We start from the raw sequence: 21,377 nt of genomic DNA, 5'->3' as shown, positions 1-21,377 counted from the left end.
CTTCCATCTGGAAGAGAGGAGCCGGAAGAGTAAGAGTGGCCATCAGCCTGAACCAGCACCCAGGGGCATGGGGAAACTGTGTTTATCTGAAAAGACACGGACAAAACCCCAAATGTTTTATAAAGGCGAACAGGCGAAACTTTTGCAAAGTAAAACTTTTAATAGCTAATAATTAAAAGAACGAGAGCGGGTGTCCTCCATGCCCCTCTGCAGCCCAGTAATCCCTTTTTCCAATAGCAACCCTGAATTATTTATTTAGAAGTTAAAATACAATGTGTGGAGGAGGGCAAGCAGGACGTTTAGTGCAATCCTTGCAGTTGGAGGAAAGAAAATAGAAGTTCTTTCCAAAGGTGCATTTTTGTTACATATAGACACATTTTCCCATAAGAAACTCCCAGAAAAATTGAAACCACATGTGCAGATGGCCAGGGCGTGCTGTGTGAGTTGCTGTGCAAGCAATTCAGCAGGGCTGCAGCAAAACCAGCTTTCTCAGCTCCTGGGTCCTGGAGCTTGTCTCAACAACAAGAAACCCCCAAACAACAAACGGATCCCAGCGGGGGGAGCAACATTGTAGCCAGCGAGAGCTATTTCCTTCACCCCCACCCTGTTCCCTTGGAGCTCCAAAAGTTACAAACTGTGAGTTTCCTTCCTGATAAACCCCAAGGCTTCGTCACTGATTGGTCTCAGTTTTGGAAAGGACGTGACATCAGCAACTTTGCAGACTTGGGGCTGGGGGGCTGCTGTGGGCTTTGGGCAGCCTCCAGCCAGCTAGGTGGAGTGTGTGTGTGTGCGTGCGTGCGCGCGCGCGCGTGTGTGTGGGCGCGCGTGTCTGACCACAGGTAGTATTCAGATTACCCTGCCTGTTCTGGTCTGTTCTCTGCCATCTGACCAGGACGGTGCAGCTCAGCCGGTCCCAGCACTGGAATTTCCCAGGAGCAGGGGGAGCATGGAATTTGGACTTTCCTGAGCAGCTGAAGTGAAGCGCGGCGCTTGTCAGACCCAGGAGAGCACCATGGATGGCGAACCGCGGGGCAGGGACGACAGCAAGCTGCCGAGGCCAGGAGGCCCTCCTGACGTCAGGCTCCTTTCAAACCCATTGATGGGGGGTGAGTCTAGGGGTTTTGGAGTCTGAGTGCTGGGGAGGTTGGTTAACGTGCTTAGCTGAGAAGAGAGAAGAGGGTTGGGTGATTTCAGTGGCTCCATCTGAGATGTGGTTACCGGGTAGTTACTGGACAGATGTCTGTGGCTTGCTGGTATATATCCTTCACACGGTTGTTCAAAAATGTGTACACCTCTATCCGCAGGTCCTGTAGACCATACAAAGTCAATTATCGCAGTTTATCCTCCAGTAAAAATTTCAACTCCAAAGAATTATTGTTTGTGGGTCAAACGTATCGCTTACATTACATTGGAGGTTTTAAAGTTACTTACAAATAGGAACACTTAGCTAAAACATTTATTAAAAGGTCTTAGGTATTTGGCATTTGAGTGGGGCTGGGTTTGTAAGTGCTGTTCAAACATTGAGCACTGATTGATCCACCTTAAAAGGAGCCCCCCGTTTTTTTTTTTAACTTTGGGGCAATGTCTTACAGCTGTAATTCTCACCTGTTCCGTGGTGTCTTTGCTGATGTATAGAGTCTCACACCTCTGGGACAGCCATTTCCTTTGAACATTCCTGACTGAAGGATTCTGAAAAATAGGTCTAGGCGTCGGAGGAGAGTTTATGATATTCAGCACCCTGGTAGGCTGCCCACAACACTTGTCTGTCAAAGGGACAAAAGCAGGGACCCTGCAGGCAGCTAGGATTTATTGTTCTCCTACTGCTTAGGTGCCGAAGAGGGGATAAACAAAAGACATGAAATGCAAAATACTTTCCCTCTGGCTAATGGAGCAGAATGGTCTGCTCATTCATTCATCCGTTGGTTCATCCACTTTTGCTTGTAAAATGAGCAGGGCCCTGAGTGAGTAAGATTTGGATCGGCACAGGCAGACCAAATGTAACTTTTAAAAATGAATTGGATAAATGTGTTTTTTTAAAGCAGCCAACCAATCAATATGGGGAAGAATCCATCATCTGGTTTACTTTCAGCATGATTATTTTACAGCTGAGCAGTATCATTTATTTTTATTTCCACATGAGAGGATCGCTGGCCACTTTTCACTGCTGAGGGTTTCTAAAGGTCCTAATCCAACCCTGGTTGGGGCTGGATGGGTTGGTGGGGGTGGGGAGGCATATATATAGTATGCTGTCACAACTAGAATGCAGAGTGTCTTAGCATGTCTGTCTAGTGAGAACAAGTTTGGAGAGGTGGAACCCGATAATGAAACTTCAGAACTAAGTGGAGGAGTTTAGCCTTCATGAGGCAGGGAATTGGGAGCCATTGATGGTTCTGGAGTGGAGACCTGGCCATTATGAAGACTGTAAGTAGATTAATTTGGTAGCCACAGTCGGGATAGACTGTGGTGGATTTATGAGAAGTTAGTGTACTAATCCTTTGGTTCTCAAACTCACATCGGCACCACCAAGATGGATTGTGAAAATGCAGATGGCTGGGCTCCCCCTTCTGATGCAGTAGTAGGTCTAGGGTGAGACCTGGAATCTCTTATTTATAACAAGCTCCCCGGTGGTGCTGATGCTGATGATTGCGGACCACACTTTGAGAACCACTGCATGAAGCTGACTGGAGCAAGCTTCATAAATCAGAGAGAAAGGGAAAATAGGGGTGATAATGTCCAATGAGAGAGAAATCAGACTCTGTTGCTTAAGTACTGGGGCTAAAGGAGAGAAGGCAGCCAAAGCCTGAGTTAATGTCAGGTAAGAAGGCTAGATAAGAGAGAAGTTGGGCAAGGGAGCTGGCTTGGGAGCAGGGTGAGGAAGGGAGGAGAGGGAGTTCTCTTTTGAATATGGAAGTGTCAGTGCCAGTGACCAGGGCCCAGCATCATGGTGATGGACAGAGGCCGGGGAATGAATTCAGCTTGAGAACCAGACCTCAGACTGTTCTGCGGAGGGGCTGGGCTGAAATCCCGGGGGAGGAGACGTTGTCTGATGGCTGATTGGTGACAGCCAAGGATGCAGTACTGGGTCAGATCTCCAGTTGAAGCCATAGGACCAGGAAGTTGGCCAGAGAAGTAGGAAGAGACTCGGATGCTGTCATTTCACAGGGACTAGAGGAAGGGAAGTTTTCCAGGAAGCAGAAGTCACAAGCGTAGATGACAGGACCCCTCTGCTCTCCTACCTCCTTCGCCACATCTGACCAGTCAGCTCCTGCCTCCTTCCGCCCAGCCACGCCACCACTCCCACGGAGCCCTCCCAGGCTTTCTCCCCCTCCCTCCCCCAGTGGAGTCTTTCTCTCCCTACTTTGTGTCAGTCCTGCCCCCTGGGCTGAACCTCACTTAGAGCTGGATTGCATTTGTTTATACTTGGGAAGCCTTGACCTTGGTGAAGAGTGGAATGTGAAACACTCAGACTGTTATTTCCAAATGGCCATGACGAGAAACTCAGCTCAGGTGAAGCCGATCCCCCGGCACAGGCCCAGGGCAGAGGGACTACAGGGCCCAGGTGTGGGTCGTTTTGGGGAATTTGGCTGCTTCCCCCTCCACTTGCAGGCTTTGCTTTGCCTCCTCCGGAGGAAGGGAGAAAAGGCTACAAAACTGGCAGCCAGCTCTTCATAGAGATTTAATTCTTCACTCCTCTGCCCAGGAGCAGGAAAAAATTATCTTTTTTTTCCCCCTGAAAATACCTTGTTATGGGTTGAACTGTGCCCCGCCTCCCAAAAGATACATTGCAGTCTCAACCCCTAGTACCCCAGAACGTGACCTTGTTTTGAAAGAGTCACTGCAGATGTAATTAGCTAAGAGGAGGTCATACTGGAGTCAGGTGGGCCCTTCATCCAATGGCTGGTCCTTGCATGAAGAGGAGAGGAGGCAGGCAGGGAGAATGCCAGGGGACGACAGAGGCAGAAATTGGAATGATGCCTCTGATAAGCCAAGAAACAGTAAAGATGGACACCTACCAGCAAAAGCTAGAAGAGTCAAGGAAGGATTCTTCCTTAGACTCTCTGGAGAGAGCATGGCCCTGGCGACACCTTCATTTCTGACTTCCAGCCTTCAGAACTCTGAGGTGATGAATTTCTGTTGTAAGCCACCCAGCTAGTGGTAGTTTGTTATAGCAGCCCTCGGAAACTATCTCATACCTCCTCATAGAAACGTTGGGAAATACACTGAAGGATAAACTAACAGACACGCATAATCCCACAGAACAGGTGATCACTGTTCCTATTTGTAGTGTCTGTCCTTCCGGGTTTTGCCGGCGGACTTACACTTACCGAGAGATTTTCTTCCTCACAAAATTGAGCCCACCCTGGACAGAGTATTCACAATCAAAGCGATGACAGGCATGGAAAGGAGATCATTTCATTTTCTTACAGTGGATTTTAGATGTTGGGGCACCATGGCAGGGGCATGTTTTCTGGGGGAGACTTGCCTGCTCAGACAGATTGGGTGATAGGGTGAGGTCCCTATGGAGAAGGCAGCTCGAGAGGGACAGAGTCAGAGAAAGGAGAGGCTGGGTGATGGAATTAGAGAAATAATTGCAGAGGACAGAACCCACTTGCCCAAGAGCTGCCTCCATGGGCCTTTCTGTTTGCCTGTTTGCAACCATGAGCCTCTGTTTCTCTTCTTCCTACTTTGATTTGTCCTGGAATCCAACCCAGGTCCGCTACAATTGTAAACCCAGCACCCGGATCCTCCAGTGCCGGTGCACACCACTGAGCCAACCCTATCATGTCCCAAAGACTGAAGCCAAATGCTCCCACCCTCTAGGAACCGCCCAGCCTCTCTTTTTGCGCCTTGAACTTGCCAAATGTTTCCCAGGAGGAATACATTGATGCTACTCCCAGCATTCACTGGCGGCTCTCAGAGCTTCGTTAATAGCGCTTTGCAGAATGTAGTGCATTAGTGCATTTTAAATCTCTTCTGAAATAATAGAAATTTAAAAATCATTCCAGAAATTGCAATAAAAAATGAAATGGCAGCCTTCCTAATGTGCTGCAGGGTTTGATGGAGACTCAGTTGAAAAGAGAGGTAAGCTTAATGGCACTAATTAGAGGACTTGTGGAGTCGTTTCATTAGGAGAGCTCCCTGCCCCATTTTAACCATGAGCTACACTCCTGGATCTGTGGCATTGCCAGTAACCCCATTTGGCATCTGTTTCTTGGCAGTAAAACCAGTAGATCCTGGCTGTACAACTCTTGGGGAAGAATCCTTAGTATATACCAAGCGCTAGGATGATGTGTGCTGTATAGATGTAATGGCCCTTGAGTTTCAAAGACTTCATTAGGGTCAGCAGAAAAGGGGATTGTGACCATCAGTGTGCCCTGCATCCCTAGCTTCCTACTGTGAGCAGCGTCCCTGTTCTGGCAGGAATAGGTCCTCTTTCCTACTTAGTCCGCGCTCTCCAGTTGTCAGCAGGAAAGCAGGCAAAGCTGCTTTTGGATTTAATTGCTCATGTGTTGAGCTTGTAGCCTATTGCCTGCTTCTGATGTGGGCTCTGGAAACCCTAGAGAAACATCTGCTGGATATCTCACCAGTGTTTTTAAGAGCTGAAGAGAGTGTGTGGACTAATAATCTGTGTTACAAATTATGGCATTTGCTAAATGAGCTATATATAAAGTTCATGTCAGCCTTTCAAAGTTTCAAGTCTTTAGGTAATCACTCAAGTGTTTAGAGATCTGAGGCTAAAGGCTTTGTATACATCTGAGATGAATTTTGACTTTACAAGGACCTAAGGTTTTCTTCTGGGCTGGAATATAGGCCTGCTATGATAGATTCACCAAACCCTCGACTTTTAACTTAGGAAGGGAAGTCTCATACACTGCTGATGAGAATCTAACGTGATACAGCTGCTTTGGAAAATAGTCTGGCAGTTTCTCAAAAAGCTTAGCACTGGGTGATCACATCATACAGCAGTTCCACTCCTAGCTGTGTACCCAAGAGAATTGAAAACTTATATCCACTCCAGAATTGGTACATGAATGTTCCTAGCAGCATTATTCGTAACAGCCAAGAAGTGGAAACAACTCAAATCTCTATCAACGTATTGGTCTATGTATACAAATACTATTTGGCCATAAAAGGGATGAAGTACTGATACACACTGTGATGTGGAGGACCCTTGAAACATACTCAGTGAAAGAAGTCAGTCACAAAGGACCACATAGTGTATAATACCATTTATATGCAAAGTCCAGGATAAGCAAATCCATAGAGACAGAAAGTAGATCAGTGGTTGCCTGGGGCTGAGGGAAGCGGAAATGGGGGAGTGACTGCTAGTGGGCAGAAGATTTCTTTTTGGGATTATGAAAATATTCTGCAATTGATTGTGACAATGGATGTTCAACTCGGAAATATACTGAAAACCATTGAATTGTACACTTTAAATAGACGAATTGTACAGTATGTGAATTATAAATCATTAAAGCTGATAGAGTGTTCACTCCCCACCATGTGTACTAGGACAACACCTTGAGCTGCTCAAAGACACAGACTGTCTCTGCTTTGTAAACATGGTGTTCTAACGCAGGGGTGCAAAACCCCAGGTAGTCTTTTTTTTTCCTCTTGGAGAAGTACATAACTCTTCATTTACCCTAAATAAAAGGAGTAATGTTTTCATGATGAATGCATAGAAAGTAAAGCCCATTTTTGTCTACACTTGATAATATAATTGCATCGTTTTTATGCAGTCTAGACAGTTGTAATTTAGGACCCAAATGACCTGCCTGGCTGTCAGCTGTAATTATCTGGGGGAGCTTTAAGAAAGGTTGAGCAGTGTGGCAGCTATACTTCTTAGCAGGTGAGCAGTTGGAAGGAAAAATGACTTCATCATCACACACATGGTGATGCAACTGATTTTCAAGACCTTTCTCAATTGGGGGCATGCTCTTCTCACTCAAGATGTTGTGTGGATGGTCTTTTGCCTTAGTGCCAGTGGGGTAGAATGAGTTGCCTTTTCATTCTCCTTTGGAGGTAAATCTTTCCATAGCTGCTGTCTGGATGGTAGGGTCCAAGCACAAGAAGCAGCAATATTTTTCCTAAGAGAATTAGGACCCTCAGAGAAGGCTGTGAGGACACTGATTTTCTATCAAGCATAGGTTTGGAGGATCGGAAAAACCATTTCACTGAAGGTACCTCGTGCATCTTAGTGATCCCAGAAGGAATGCCTTGGCTGAGCAGTGTGTAGGCGGGCTCATTCAGCTCCGTTTTCCCTGTTAAATGCCTCATGAATTCATCTGGAAGGATGGTCGTTTGCTCCCTGGGACAGATTTTCCAGGGGATCGATAGCTCCAGGTGGCAAGCTGACGTCAGCTGAAACGTGTTGAGTACAAAGTGTTCTAGCCTCCTCCTTGATGACCTTCCGTTTGCCAGACTTTAGTCATTCTCCTGGTTCTCCAGCTCTTCTTGGCTTTTAGGCGATCCCAGTTCCTTCACGAGGGCTGACTGTTACCAGAGCATCCTGCCTTGTTTGCCTGGAGCGTGTTGACTCAGGCAGGCAGAGCTGGAGTTGCAGCCAGCTTCAAGAAGCCTCCTTACCTTCTCACTTCCTGTGTACTGGAAATCAGATGTAGCTCCAGATGAGAAAAATTCAGGTCTGCACTACCTTTAGGTGACATGCTGTCAATTAGAAAGAAAGGAACACATTTAATGCATTGGGCTAAGTTTTCCAGGCTTCCTTCCTAAGAAAGTATTCTTTCCGTATGGTTGGAGAATACATTTGCTGTTTTATTTTTTTAATTAAAAAAAATTTTTTTTAGCGGAGGTACAGGAGATTGAACCCAGGATCTTGTGCATGCTAAGCATGTGCTCTGCCTCTGAACTATACCATCCCCTACTCCGTTTGCTATTTTAAATAGCAGTGATTGTGGGTTATGATCAAGACTGTTCAGCGTTAGGGCAGGATAATAATAGTAGCCAATAGGTGTTGAGCCTGGGGTAGGTGTACTGCTGTCCTGACTTGACAGAGAAGGAAACTGAAGCCAGCATCTGCCCAGGGACCCACAGCTCAGAAGTCAAGCGGGTCTGAATTCAGAGCTTTCTCTTCATGGCATTGGCACACTGCCTTTGGGGGTAAATCGTGTCCCTGTTACAAGGTCAGACTGAACTCTGATTTGTGCTTGGTGTTGGGACAGGAGGTAATCCATTAACAGATAGGGTTCTGTTTAGATTTGATTCCAAACCGAATGGTGTATGTAATTACACGATGACTGCTGTTAGTATATGGCACTGTTTGCTGAGATGCCAGAGTTTGTATTTCACGCAGGAAATTGGACTGGCAACCACAACTGAACACACTAATGCTGGTAATTAGTGAAGCCCTCATTTAACTAAATGGACCATTTTGCCTTTGAAACCAGGGTGTGTAAATGGAAGTGCAGTAATCTGTCATCCCAATCCACCTCTTTGGTCCTCGGTTTGGACATTGGCTGTAGTTATTCCTTTAGCTAGCTAGGCATTTCAAATAAACTGTGTACGAGGAACATCCACAGAGGGGAGAGATGCCGGAGTCCTGATTGGAGTTTTGGTTGATTGACTCCAATGTCTCTCCCCAGTAAGACCGGTTAGGCTCTCGTTGACGTGCGAGGATGAGCCTCTGGGTGTAAAGTACGTTAGCAGGGTGTAACCTGGCCCTCCCTTTCCTTACAGATGTTGTATCTGATTGGTCTCCTGTGCACGAAGCTGCAGTCCATGGACGTTTGCTGTCTTTGAGGAACCTCATCAGCCAGGTAGGTGATTTTTGGAAAAAAAATAACTAAGCCCATTCTATTGCTCACTGCATGAAGAAAAAGATAGCGTAATCTGATATTAAGATGTAAATTTTTTCTTCAGCCAAATGAGATGAATCCTGTCCTATCTAACCATTCTTTTATTTGGAGGCTGGCATGATACTCCAGTTTGGTACAATTCTGTGCACATAATTAGTACTATAATATCTATTCAATGAATAGTGGGCAAATTAGTGTTGCCTTCACTTTCTTCAGTAGACTACTATGTTCTTGAAAATCATCAAGTAAAACGGTGGTTCTCCACTGGGGCAGTTTTGCCCCAGAGGAGGCATTTGACAATGGAGATAATATTAGGTTGTCACAACTGGGAGCAGGGTGTTCCTGGCATCGTCTAGTAGATAGAGACCAAGGCTATATATTTTTTTATTGAAGTATAGTCAGTTTACAATGTTGTGTCAATTTTTGGTGTACAGCATAATGCTTCAGTCATACGTGAACATACATATATGCGTTTTCATATTCTTTTTCACCATAAGTTACTACAAGATATTGAATATAGTTCCCTGTGCTATACAGTATGAGCTTGTTTATCTATTATATATATATATTAGTTAGAATCTGCAAATCTCAAACTCCCAATTTATCCCTTCCCACCCTCTTCCCCTCCTGGTAACCATAAGTTGTTTTCTATGTTTGGAGTCTGTTTCTGTTTTGTAAATAAGTTTGTCTTTTTTTTAAGATTCCACATATGAATGATATCATATGGTATTTTTCTTTCTCTTTCTGGCTTACTTCACTTAGAATGATAATCTCCAGATCCATCCATGTTGCTGCAAATGACATTATTTTATTCTTTTTTATGGCTGAGTAGTACTCCATTGTATAAATACACCACAACTTCTCTATCCAGTCATCTCTCAGTGGACATTTAGGTTGTTTCCATGTCTTGGCTATTGTATATAGTGTTGCTATGAACATTGGGGTGCATGTATCTTTTTGAATTAGGGTTCCCTCCTGATATATGCCCAGGAATGGGATTGCTGGATCATATGGTAGGTCTATTTTTAGTTTTTTGAGGAATCTCCATACTGTTCTCCATAGTGGCTGCACCAAAGTATATTCCCACCAGCAGTGTAGGAGGGTTCCCTTTTCTCCACACCCTCTCCAGCATTTATTGTTTGTGGACTTTTTACTGATGAGCCAGGTTAACTTTAAAGTATCTTGTGATGGTTTCATGGCTGGAAACCAGTCCTACAGAACTCTTGCCCTGCACCCCTTACTCTGCCCATTTCCTCTCCTCCAGGGGTGGCCCGTGAACCTCATCACGGCAGATTATGTGTCCCCACTCCATGAAGCCTGTCTTGGAGGTCATCCTTCTTGTGCAAACATTTTATTAAAGCATGGAGCTCAGGTAAGGGCAACTCAAATCACATCTTAGAAACCATGAATGAAAAATGACTATTTATAGCCCTTCTGAATAATTTCCAGTATTTTTGATTAGCATGACTTGAAATATGAACAGGGTTTTTTCAAAATTATTATGTTCATCAAGCTTATTTGCTGTAGTGGTAGATGAAATACTGCATTTTTAGCTAGAAAGTAATGATTAAAGTCTGTATCATTTTCTTTAACAACCGCTACTGATAAATAGTAGTTACATTTCTGCCTTCATTCCTATGGGTGGAAGGTAATGAAATATTGTAGAAAACACATAACATTTGGCTCCATAAGACCTGAATAATGGTCCCAGACCATCTCTACCATTTACTAACGTTGGAAACTTTGGACAAATTACTTAGCCTGTAAGCTTTAGAGTCTACATACGAAAAAGAAAGAAACAGGGAAAATAACCAAAAACATGATGTAGCATATTGTGGTATTGTGAGGATTGAGAGAGAGAAGGCATATTATTATTTGGAGAATGGGAATCAGAGCGGCATAATGAGATCCTCGAGAAGGAAGATACAAAGTCATTGAATTTCAAAGTGGGGACCAGTAGGTCTTAGATTAGCTAAGTCCTCTCATGCTCAAAAGCGATGGGAAAATCTGCTCAAAGATTCGACATGGCCTTCTCATATTCTCTCATCCGGGAGTTACTGAGTATTTATTATGTGCCTAACTCTAGACAAAGATTTTTAGGAATTTATACACTAAATGAGGGGACAACCAGATAAACAGGTAAATTGCTGAATGTAACACTGCTTTAAGAGATAAACCCTGAAATCTCCGTAGCCTAGTATAATAAAAGTTTATTTCTTGTTCAACTCAAACTCCAGTGTGGGTGTTCCCGGCTGGGTGGCTATTTTCCAAGGTGATTCCAGGACACAGGCTCCTCTCATCCTGTTGCTCTGCTGTCTTCAACAAGTGGCTCCCATGTGCGCTCCATTCCAGATGGTTGGAAGGGGACAACACTTGGAGGATTGTGATGGACGACTTTGAAGGGCCAGTCTTGGCAGTGACATGTTACTTCTGCTCACATCCCACTGACCAGAACTTAGGCCATGTCTAATCGCCAGGGAGGCTGGGAAGTATAGTATGGCTCTGTGCTCAGGAGAGAGGAAATAAGTTTGTTGTATGCTTAGCATCTCAACCACAGCAGGCAATTAATTTTTTTTGTATTTTTTTCACAGCAGGCAATTACAATACACTGTTTTTATCCATTAGTTTAAAAAATTTTTTTATTTAACTATAGTTGATTTATAATGTGTTAGTTTCAGGTGTACAGCAAAGTGATTTAGTTATATATATATATATATATATTCATTTTCAGATTCTTTTCCATTATAGGTTATTACAAGATATTGAATATAGTTCCCTGTGCTATACAATAGGTCCTTGTTGCTTATCTATTTTATGTATAGTAATGTGTATGTGTTAATCCGAAACTCCTAATTTATCCTTCTCCCCACCCCTTTCCCCTTTGGTAACTGTGGTTTACAAACCAGAGACTCACAGACATATCCATTACTTTTTGCTGTGTAACAAACTACCCTGACTTAATGATTTAAGACAATAGCCATTTTTTTCTCTCCTAGTTCCTTGTGTTAGCTGGACAGCTCTTCGGTCTGGCCTGCTTCAGCTAACCTCAGCTGGGCTTACTGAGGCATTTGGAGTTAGCTGATAGGTCAGCTGGGGCAGACTGGTTCATGGTGACCTTGACTGGGATGGCTGAGAAGTCTGGGGAGACAGGAAATCTCTCTGTGGTCTCTCATCCTTTTGCAGGAGGCCTGGGCTTTTCCACATAGTAGCAGGGATTTCAAGAGCAGAAAAAGAGGGTCACGTCTCTGCTGGCATCACATTTGTTACTGTCCCATCGGCCAAAGCAATTCATGTGGGCGAGCCCAGATTCAAGGACTGAACGGTCTCCGTCTTGTGATGGGAGGAGTTGGAAAGCCACATTACAAAGGGATTGTGCATCTTGGACAGAGACTCTGTGGTCATTTTTGCCAACTACCCCAATGTAATAAGTATGACTAGTAAGCGGACTGTGGGGAACACACAGAAGTGTTCCTAACTCGTTTATTTCTGATGGAGAAAGAGGGAGTCAGAAGAGGCTTCTTACAGGAAATGATGTCTCACTTGAAACCTAAAGGATCTGTTGGAGTAGCCAGCTGAATGGTGGGTTGGGGAAACGCTGAGTTTTCCACCCATTGGGAACAACAAGTGCAACAGCCTAGAAGTGAAACTGAGCGTCTGGTTCATGACCTCAAATCATTCCTTAGAGCAGCAGAGCAGAGCAGGCGAGAGGTCAGAACACAATGAGCTTGTTGTCCAGCCAAGAAAACGGGCTCTGCCCTGAGAGCCTCAGAGAGCTATAGACGAGTGCATCATCAGGGTTATGTTTTTCTTAAGAAGACTTACCGCAAACTTGAGAACAGGGCCAGGACCAAGCAGACGCAAGAGAGGTGCCAAGTGTGCAGGCTTTAAAGAGCTGCTCACGCTCGGAGTCTTGCAGCCCTTTCATGACCCTGGGAGGGAGCGTCTCCTCCAGGTGTGCACCTGGCCGTCTTTTGTGCCTCACTCGTCCTGGCATCGCGTGGAAATAGCCTGTGAGAATAGAATGCCTTCGCTGTCTTCACAGCATCATTGTTTAACAGATTCACCAAAGAATTACTTGATACAGAAAAATTCACCTGCATTTGGCTTCGTTCTTTGCCATTCGATTCACATTGTGACGTTAGATGTTAACTTGTAAGTTTTAGTCTCATTTCCAGTGTTAGAAAAGATCGCCCCAAAGATGCTAGTTTTATGGCCCTGTAAGATATTAACCAGCTTTGTATCGATTAGCCAATTTATTTCAGCATTGCACTGACTGGCTCTATAAATTCTCCTTTGAGCCAGCCAGTTTTACTGGTTCTCTCATTAATGAATGAGTTGCATAAAATCTTTGGCTTGTGTTCACTCTATATGGAAGCGATGTTTTTAAATTTGAAAAAAAAATTAAAAGATTACTCTAACTGTTGTGGGGAAATTGAATTGGGGTGGGATGGATCTCAGATGGAGTGTTTAAAATAGGAGATTAGTTTGTAAGCTATTGAAGATCCTAAGTAGTTTCAAAGTTCATGTTCTTGGGGAGGGCATGGAGGAGACAGAAGGTTTCAGAGACATTCTTGGTGCCTTACAATCCATACCTCATTCAGCTTTTCATAGCAACTGTGTAGAATTTGTTATTTTTGTCCCCATTTTATAGCTGTGGAATTGAAGGTCTCTGAGAAGTTAAATAATAGCTTGAAAGTGATGGAACTTAGATTTGAATCCGGGTCGCCCCACTCCTTGCCTTCATCCTGGAGCTTTTGTTTCTAGGTGAATGGTGTTACTGCAGACTGGCACACTCCCTTGTTTAATGCTTGTGTCAGCGGCAGCCAGGAGTGTGTGAATTTGCTTCTGCAGCATGGAGCCAGCCCCCACCCTGCAAGTGATCTGGCCTCCCCCATCCACGAAGCTGCTAAGAGAGGTAAATCTGTTGAGAAGTTAAGTTTTCCATCCACTCCTTTGAGGGACCTCTTCCTGTTGCAGGGAAGAGCGAAAGGGAGCAGTAGTTCGCAATCTGGGGTCCTGGGACCAGAAATACCCTCCCAACCTGGTGTGCAAATGCAGATTCTTGGGCCCCTATTCCAGACTCCTTGAATCAGTAACTTTGGGGGTGGGGCCCAGCCACCTGTGTTTTGTTGAACAAGCCCTCCAGGTAATTCTGATGCACAATCAGTGCGAGAAGCATCCTTTTCTAACATTTGGAATGCTGTTCACGGCTGTATTTCTGGAACAGGGCCTGTCACATGGTAGACTATCCATCAACATTTGTAGAATATATTATTGAACCCATGACCCCATAACATCAAATTATTTTATAAAACAGATTACATTCTATTTTAGGGCTTTAATGAATATTGTCTCCGGGCCACCTAGGTTTGCTAAGTGAAAACAAACTTGGAACTTTTGGAAATATAAGATGTTATATACAGTATGGGGTAACTCTCCCCAGCCCCAGCTTTCTTGAGGTATAATTGACAAGTAAAACTGTGTTTATTCGAGGTGTACAATGTGATGATTTGATACACATATCTATTGTGAAAGGATGCCTATAATTAAGTTAATTAACACATCCATTGCCTTGTACAGTTACCTTTTTTGTGTGGTGAGAAAATTTCAGATCTACTCTCTTTCAAGTCTATAATACAGTATTAGTGACTGTAGTCACCATGTTGTACGTTAGACCCCCAGAACTTACTCACTGGGGGTAGTTCTTTTCATAAAGTCACAGTTTTCCTTCTGTTCTGAACTCTAAGACAAAAGACAAAATTGCACGTTTTGTTTGATTTTCCTCCTCCTCTTCCTTCTCATAGTGATGACCATACCTTGCCAGGAGGGCTGTTCCTATCTTGTTGACAGCAGCCCTATTTGACTGGATCCACCCATATTATACTTAGCTCCTGAAGCACTGGCATTTCATCACGAGGAGAGATGCTATCTCATCATATTCACTGAACACATAGAACTAAAATGGTATAACGAGAGAAACGCCAAGGAGCAAATGTTTCAACTACTGACATTCTAGAGCAAGGAAGAGTGATTCTGCTTTCACTAAACCTAGCTGGCCACGCTGGGTGCCACTCATGTTGGACCTGGTACCTTCTTCTCAGCCTCACCTGTGCCCACTGTGGCCTGTTTCTCCCTGTCCCATGGCCTACACTATGCCCTCTTCAGATCCACCTTTAGTCTCTGTTCTTCCACACCTTTCCCCAGTTCTCACTTCGATTTCAGCACTTGGACTGATTACCGAGCCATAAACAATTGGAAAAGGTGGATGGTTGCTGGTTGCTTTACTGTGACTGGTCAACTCAAGTGGAGTTCCACCCAGAGCTGTAGGTCACATCCTATGGTCAACCCATTAACTGGTGCCAGTGTGGAAGGTCATTTCCTATTCTAAGTAAAGGAAACAGCTTTTGGTCCCTGGATAAGTTGTTGAAAATTTTAAACACACAAAAAAATGGGCAAGGTGATGTTTCCCTGGCTAAGAGAGTTTGTGCTGTAACTGTTTGCTCCCCCTTTGGGCTGCAGGCCATGTGGAGTGCATCGAGTCTCTTGCGGCTCATGGGGGCGACATTGACCATAACATCAGCCATCTGGGCACACCATTATATCTGGCTTGTGAAAACCTGCAGGTAGCCTGTGCCAAGAAGCTTCTGGAATCAGGTAAAACAAAAAGCAAAACATAGCAAGGACAGTAAATGAAAAGGAAATGAAAGCTATTTGAGAGCTCTTTCTCTCGTAGCAGAGGGATGAGTGTGGGCGGGGGAGTCGGACGGGATCACTGCTCATACTATGTTCCCACGGGGAGTGACTTTAAACTGACCTTTAGTTCTCTCACTGTAATAAGCATGATGATAATGATGCTGGTGTCTTCTCCCAGGATGGTCCTCCGTGATGACTTCTCCCTTTCCTCTGCCTCCCTCTCTCCGGCCAATGACATCATTAGGCTCTGCATAGCTTGCACAGCCGCTGGGTTAGGGCTGAGTCTCCCTGTTTGGGGCCTTCCTCACCGGTTCTCTTTGATTTGCAAATAGAAGTTGACCCATTTTTAGCCCACTGTAAATACTATGTTTTCTTTGAAAGGGCCTAAGTCGAATCATTCTTTTTCACCTTCCTGCTGTGTGTCCAGTCCCTTCTTCAGCACTTGGAATACCATTTCATCACCTCTTTAATTATTTAAGTCCTGTTTACTGTTTAAAAATCCAGCAATCTTTCCTGCCACCAAATGTTCTTAGAGTTCTTATTGCCTTCTACTCAGTTGGTAACTATTACCAAGAATTAGGAGATTCCGTCTCTCTCCTTCTCTCCCTCTTTCTCTCTTCTATCACTGAAAGTGGATTTTAAGCCCCTCGTTAGGAGAGGACCAGATTTTGCATCCCTCACAAAGCTGAGTACAAGAACAATTGAGTTAACATTTGTTGGATGGCCAAAGATTCCCAGTTTATGAGAGCGACAGCCACTCAGGCAAAGCCACATGTCCCCACGTGTAAGCCAGCATCTGGGCTGGTGAGGGGACTGGCTGAGAGTGTAGGGATGGAATTGGGTGGGGATGGTCCTAGAAATCTGCCTTCTCCCTGAAGAGGAGGACTTTGCCACCTACCCTGGGATCGTGGGATTGGCCACCCCAATGTAGGCAATGCTGTCATAATTGGTTGCTCTTCAGAGTCCCAGTCGCACAGTCCCAAGTCTCAGGTTTCAGCCCCACAGCAGCTGCTCCACATGTGAATGTGGCTGCCTGCCGTAGATGGGATTTCCCCATCTGGCCTCACTTCTGGCCTGGCTAGTGTTTGGGCTCCATGAGTAATGAATGTGCAGCGTCATGCCAGCAGGATTTTTCTTGTAGGTATCACACTGGTGTCTGGTGCTCCAAGGCACCATGTTGACCCTCACAGGCTGTACAGCATGTGCTGTGTGTTCAGCCATCGTCGGGGCATTTCCCCCACGTTTGTAAATGGAGTCAAGTCATCTCCCGTTTTCTCCGGAGAACTGCCATGCCCACTGGGATGCCCTTTTGTCAGGGAGCCCTGAGGTGCAGCGCTTTGACAAGGGGATGCTGGGACTCTGCTCCTCGGCTGAGTCTCTGTTCTCGTGACTGTTTAGGAGCAAGTGTGAACCAAGGCCGGGGACTGGACTCCCCTCTTCACGCGGTGGCCAGGGCGTCCAATGGGGAGCTGGCCTGCTTGCTCATGGACTTCGGAGCAGACACTCAGGCCAAGAATGCTGAAGGCAAACGTCCCTCGGAGCTGGTGCCTCCAGAGAGCCCCCTGACCGAGCTCTTCTTGCAGAGAGAAGGTGCTTCTTCTTTGCCTGAACCTAAGTCCTAATCCATAGAGACTCCTGTGGGCTCTAGCAGGAGGCAGGTACTTACTGAGTTCTGACTTCTGGTCCTGTTAAAAAGATCGTGCTCTGCCATCACCGCATGTGGGGAGCTGAGATAACTGAGTATTCAACAAGGTACCGTATGAGTTACATAGTAGATAACCATCCTGCTGTTTGGTGTGTTGGAGACAGGCTGTTTTGGACGATCTAATATTGATATGTGGGGTATGCCAGCTTTTAAAGAATTAAGATTTTGTTTTAAAATGTTTGTATTAAAGTTATCTAGGACATGCTTTAGAATGATGCAGCAGAAGCCTCCTTGGGGTTGTGCAGTGCCCCAGGATGTCTTCCTGCACTACAGATGGGCTGAACCACTGGGCATTTGATTTCTGGGGGTCAGGATGCAGCTAACTGAGCATGACATGGTATTACTTCATGATCCACAGCAATCTGAAGAACTTTACTATTTTTTCTAATTGAAGTGTAGTTGATGTACAATGTTGTATTAGTTTCTGGGGTACAGCAGAGTGATTCTGTTATGTGTGTGTATATATATATATATATACACATATATATATACATATACACACACATTTTTTCAGATTCTTTTTCATTATAGGTTATTACAAGCAATTGAATATACTTCCCTGTGCCATACAGCAGGACCTTGGTTATCTATTCTTATATGGTAGCTTGTATCTGCTAATCCCAAACTCCTAATTTATCCCTCCCCCGCCTCCCTCCCCCCGCCCCCAGCTTTTCCCCTTTGGTAACTGTAAGTTTGTCTTCTGTGTCTGTCAGTCTGTTTCTCTTTTGTAAATAAGTTCATTTGTGTAATTTTTTTTTACATTCCACATATAAGTGATACCATGTGATATTTGTCTTTCTCTGACTTAACTTCACTTAGTATGATAATCTCTAGGTCCATCCAGAAATGTTTTAATTTCTTTTAAAATCAGGAGGAACAAAATTAATAGAATATAATTTGGCTTGTATTCATCTTTATACAGACACAGTTATCAAATTACTGGCTGTAAAATACTTTTTTTTTAAATTAAGAAAGAGATCCATAAAGGCAAAAGTGCCTCAGGGTTCCTGAAAGTCATAAATCATAGATATAGACACACACACGTGTGTGTGTATGTGTGCCTTTATATATAGAATCCCCCCTCGCCCCATCAAATAATCACATTGGATATTCAAGTTGCCTCCACTAACTCGTCCCTTCTACTTTATTTCCTGAAGCCCATTCAGAGATACCTCCGTGCCTTTAATTTACATTTTGGTGACAGTGTGGTCAGTGAGCCCACTGTTTTGTAAAATACCACTTGCCGTTGGAGAGAATTGCCACTTCTTTTGCCTCCATGAGTCATTTTGGGGGTTCCGGTGAAGTTACCTCTCCACAGGCTGGAAGGGCAGAGGAAGTGGGGCTGGACAAATGCTGAAAGGCAGATATGTAGGTTTAACATAGCCACTTCTGTCTCCGGGTGTCCCCGGACAGGAGTTCAGCAGTATGACCACCCCACCCCTTGCAAAGCATCTAAAGCCGTGTTTACTCATGACACACAATGACAACTAAACATGACTCTCTAAGCCCAGCACGGCAAGAGCCACCCGAGTGCACTCGATCTTAAAGCATCATGAGTGTTGCTGGAGGAGAAAAAGGAATTGACACCCAAAGCCCACTGATAAATGTAGAATGAGCTGCTTCCCTTATTGAGTAAAGCAAAGCCCCCTGTGAATACTTTCAGGTGCCAGCAGGTGGCTCCAAAGCGGTAGTAGGTTTCCAGCTCTATTTATATGGCATGAATGAAGGCTATACTTGAACACCATCCCACTTGTGATAAACAACAGATACTCAATTTGCATCAGTAGTTATACCGAGCTTATTACTCTGATGTCCTGTTTTTCCTAATTCTCCATTAGGCTTGCTCTGATGTCTTGTTCTTTGTAATGCTTTATTTTTATTTTTAAATTTATTTTCTTTATTGAAGTATAGTCTGTAAGTCTTTATCAGTACCTCCTACAGTTGTCCCTGACAGTGGGTCTGGCACCTACGATTAGTCATGTGCTTCAACATTCCTTAGTGAGATAAGACTCAGTTCTGTTTCTGCACAGTATGCTTCTTGCCATTTGTTAATAAGTGCTTTGAGTACACTGGGAAAGCGTTCATCCATCTATTCCTTGAGTTCACGGAGCATCATCTGGAAGGTGCCCTAAATTCCAGCTGGGACCTTGTAACTGTGTTGTGAGGACCTGATTGAAAATACGGCATTTCTTTCTTTCCTTGTTTATATGTCTATTTCCACCTCTCCCTCTTTTCCATCACCTGAGAAGTATGCCACCCAGTTTACCCAGGAAATCAGAGGCCACTGAACCTTCTTGGTGGCATTCTCAACCATGGCCACACTATAAGATGACCTGGGGCTTGTGCCTTTACAAGATCCAGATGCTGGGGCCCCACTCAATGGTAGCTGAAGCAACATCTCTGGGGTGGGGCCCAACAGCATGTATTTTAAAGCCTTCCCCCGCCCCACCCCCAGTCTGGACTGAGGGCTATAGCTTTATGGGATTCTGGAGGGTCTATAGCTTTGCTTTTTAAAAAATGTTCTCAATAACCAAATGAGAATTCCCATTACACATTAGTGCAGGGGTGAGGATGGGAAATCATTTCCCATCCTTTTACCCTATGACAGGGTTCTTCAACCTCAATGCTGTTGACATTTGGGGCCAGTTGGGGGTGGTCCTGTGCACTGTAGGATGTTTAGTGGCATCCCTGTCCTCTATCCACTGGATGCTAGTATCACCCCACCCCCAAGTTGTGACAAAGAGAAGGGTCTCCAGACATTGCCAGGTGACCCTCAGGAGCAAAATACCCCTTCGCCATCCCCATGGCAAACCACTATCATAAGATGTAAATTCTTGGCTAGATCCCTCTGCAAGGTTTGTGCTCGTTCACTTTTCACCTACGAGTTGAAGTCCTGAGACAGCTCTGAATGCAGATGATAAAAACAAATGCAACTTAAGGTAACACTTTTGCTTCATGGAAAACTCGTTATATTTGTATATCTTCCAATTGCTAAACTATAAAAGTACTTGCATCCAAAATATGACCTTTTTTTAAGGTAAAAGCCAAGAAAGCCATAAAACATGGATTTTTATTTTCATCGCTGGGGATTACATAGCTTTGTAATCCCCCGGTGCGCTTCCAGAAGCCTCCATTGGTAAGATGGAGCTTTGAATTTCTTTCAGTCTGTTGTAAATCAAAAGCTAACAAACTCATTTCAATTCAATACCAGAAAAGAGAACATGGCCTATAAACGCCTCCTGCAAAAAACCAGAAGATGATCTTAAGCAGTACCACAGTATTTCCTTATAGTAGTGTTATCAGTTGTACGCTTTAAAAGAAGGAAAGTCTTAGCTCCATGAAACCGATGTGTGACTTGTCTTCCACTCTTTCTCCAGGGCCCCCTTCTTTGATGCAGTTGTGCCGCCTTAGAATTTGGAAGTGCTTTGGAATCCAGCAGCATCATAAGATCACTGGCCTCAGCCTCCCTGAGGAGCTGAAACGGTTTCTCCTACACATTTAAGTGTGTCAAGGGAATGGAGTCACAAACAACAGACAAACGTTAAGGGTTGAGACCCCTGAGGTTTTAAAATAAAATCAGGTTTATAGAACTTGGCTAGTTTTTTTTTTCAATAGGGTTTTTATTTTTAATGGAACAGACTGGGTACTTTTGTATTATTGGTTGGAAGGTACAAAAAAATTTTTCCCGCTTGCCTGGAAGAGGATGGCTAAAGTAACAGCGGTGGTCTTGAATACCTCCTACATGCCAGGTGCTGAGCTTGGCACGCTTTCTGCTTTGTCTGATTGATCCCTGACAGCTACCCTGTCAGGTGGGTACCATTCCCCCCGCTTTTCCAGCTGAAACCCTGAGACTCAGGGAGGTCCATTTGTCCAGTTACCCACAGTGAGCACAGGGAAGGCAGATTCCAGTGTAGGTTTTCTGATGCTAAACTGGGGACTTTGAAGTGAAGCAGGATTTTCCAACATCACTCTTCTGGCTCCATCTCCACCACATGGGAAGGAAGATAAAGAAGAAAGACATTTCTTTGATTACATCTGACTTTACTTTTTTTAACCTTCCTTGTCCTTAAGACGAGCCCACCACTGCCCTAGTATTGTATAGTGGCCAGTTCTTTTTCCTCAACCAAAATGTACTATACATATCAGGCATATTCTAGAACCGG

General features: G+C 44.4%; 1 protein-coding gene across 2 annotated transcripts; it reads left to right on the top strand.

The window, feature by feature from the left end:
- Positions 1–498: 498 nt before the first annotated feature.
- Positions 499–20,804, top strand: ASB9 (ankyrin repeat and SOCS box containing 9). 2 transcript variants are annotated; one of them, XM_015246464.3, is made up of 8 exons: positions 499–636; positions 893–1,106; positions 8,698–8,777; positions 10,081–10,188; positions 13,581–13,731; positions 15,336–15,470; positions 16,908–17,099; positions 20,592–20,804. In XM_015246464.3, the coding sequence occupies exons 2-8, from the start codon at positions 1,013–1,015 to the stop codon at positions 20,714–20,716; spliced, it is 885 nt and encodes a 294-aa protein (XP_015101950.1). In that variant the 5' UTR covers positions 499–636; positions 893–1,012; the 3' UTR covers positions 20,717–20,804. The 2 variants fall into 2 exon arrangements, with proteins under 2 accessions (XP_015101950.1, XP_015101951.1); XM_015246465.3 differs by lacking the exon at positions 499–636 and having other exon boundaries at positions 741–1,106; positions 16,908–17,167.
- Positions 20,805–21,377: the final 573 nt, after the last annotated feature.

This window comes from Vicugna pacos, chromosome X (genome assembly GCF_048564905.1).
Source record: "Vicugna pacos chromosome X, VicPac4, whole genome shotgun sequence".
Classification (NCBI taxonomy): domain Eukaryota; kingdom Metazoa; phylum Chordata; class Mammalia; order Artiodactyla; family Camelidae; genus Vicugna; species Vicugna pacos.
The sequence above is the reverse complement of the archived record's forward strand: the minus strand, read 5'-3'. Positions and strand labels throughout refer to the sequence as shown.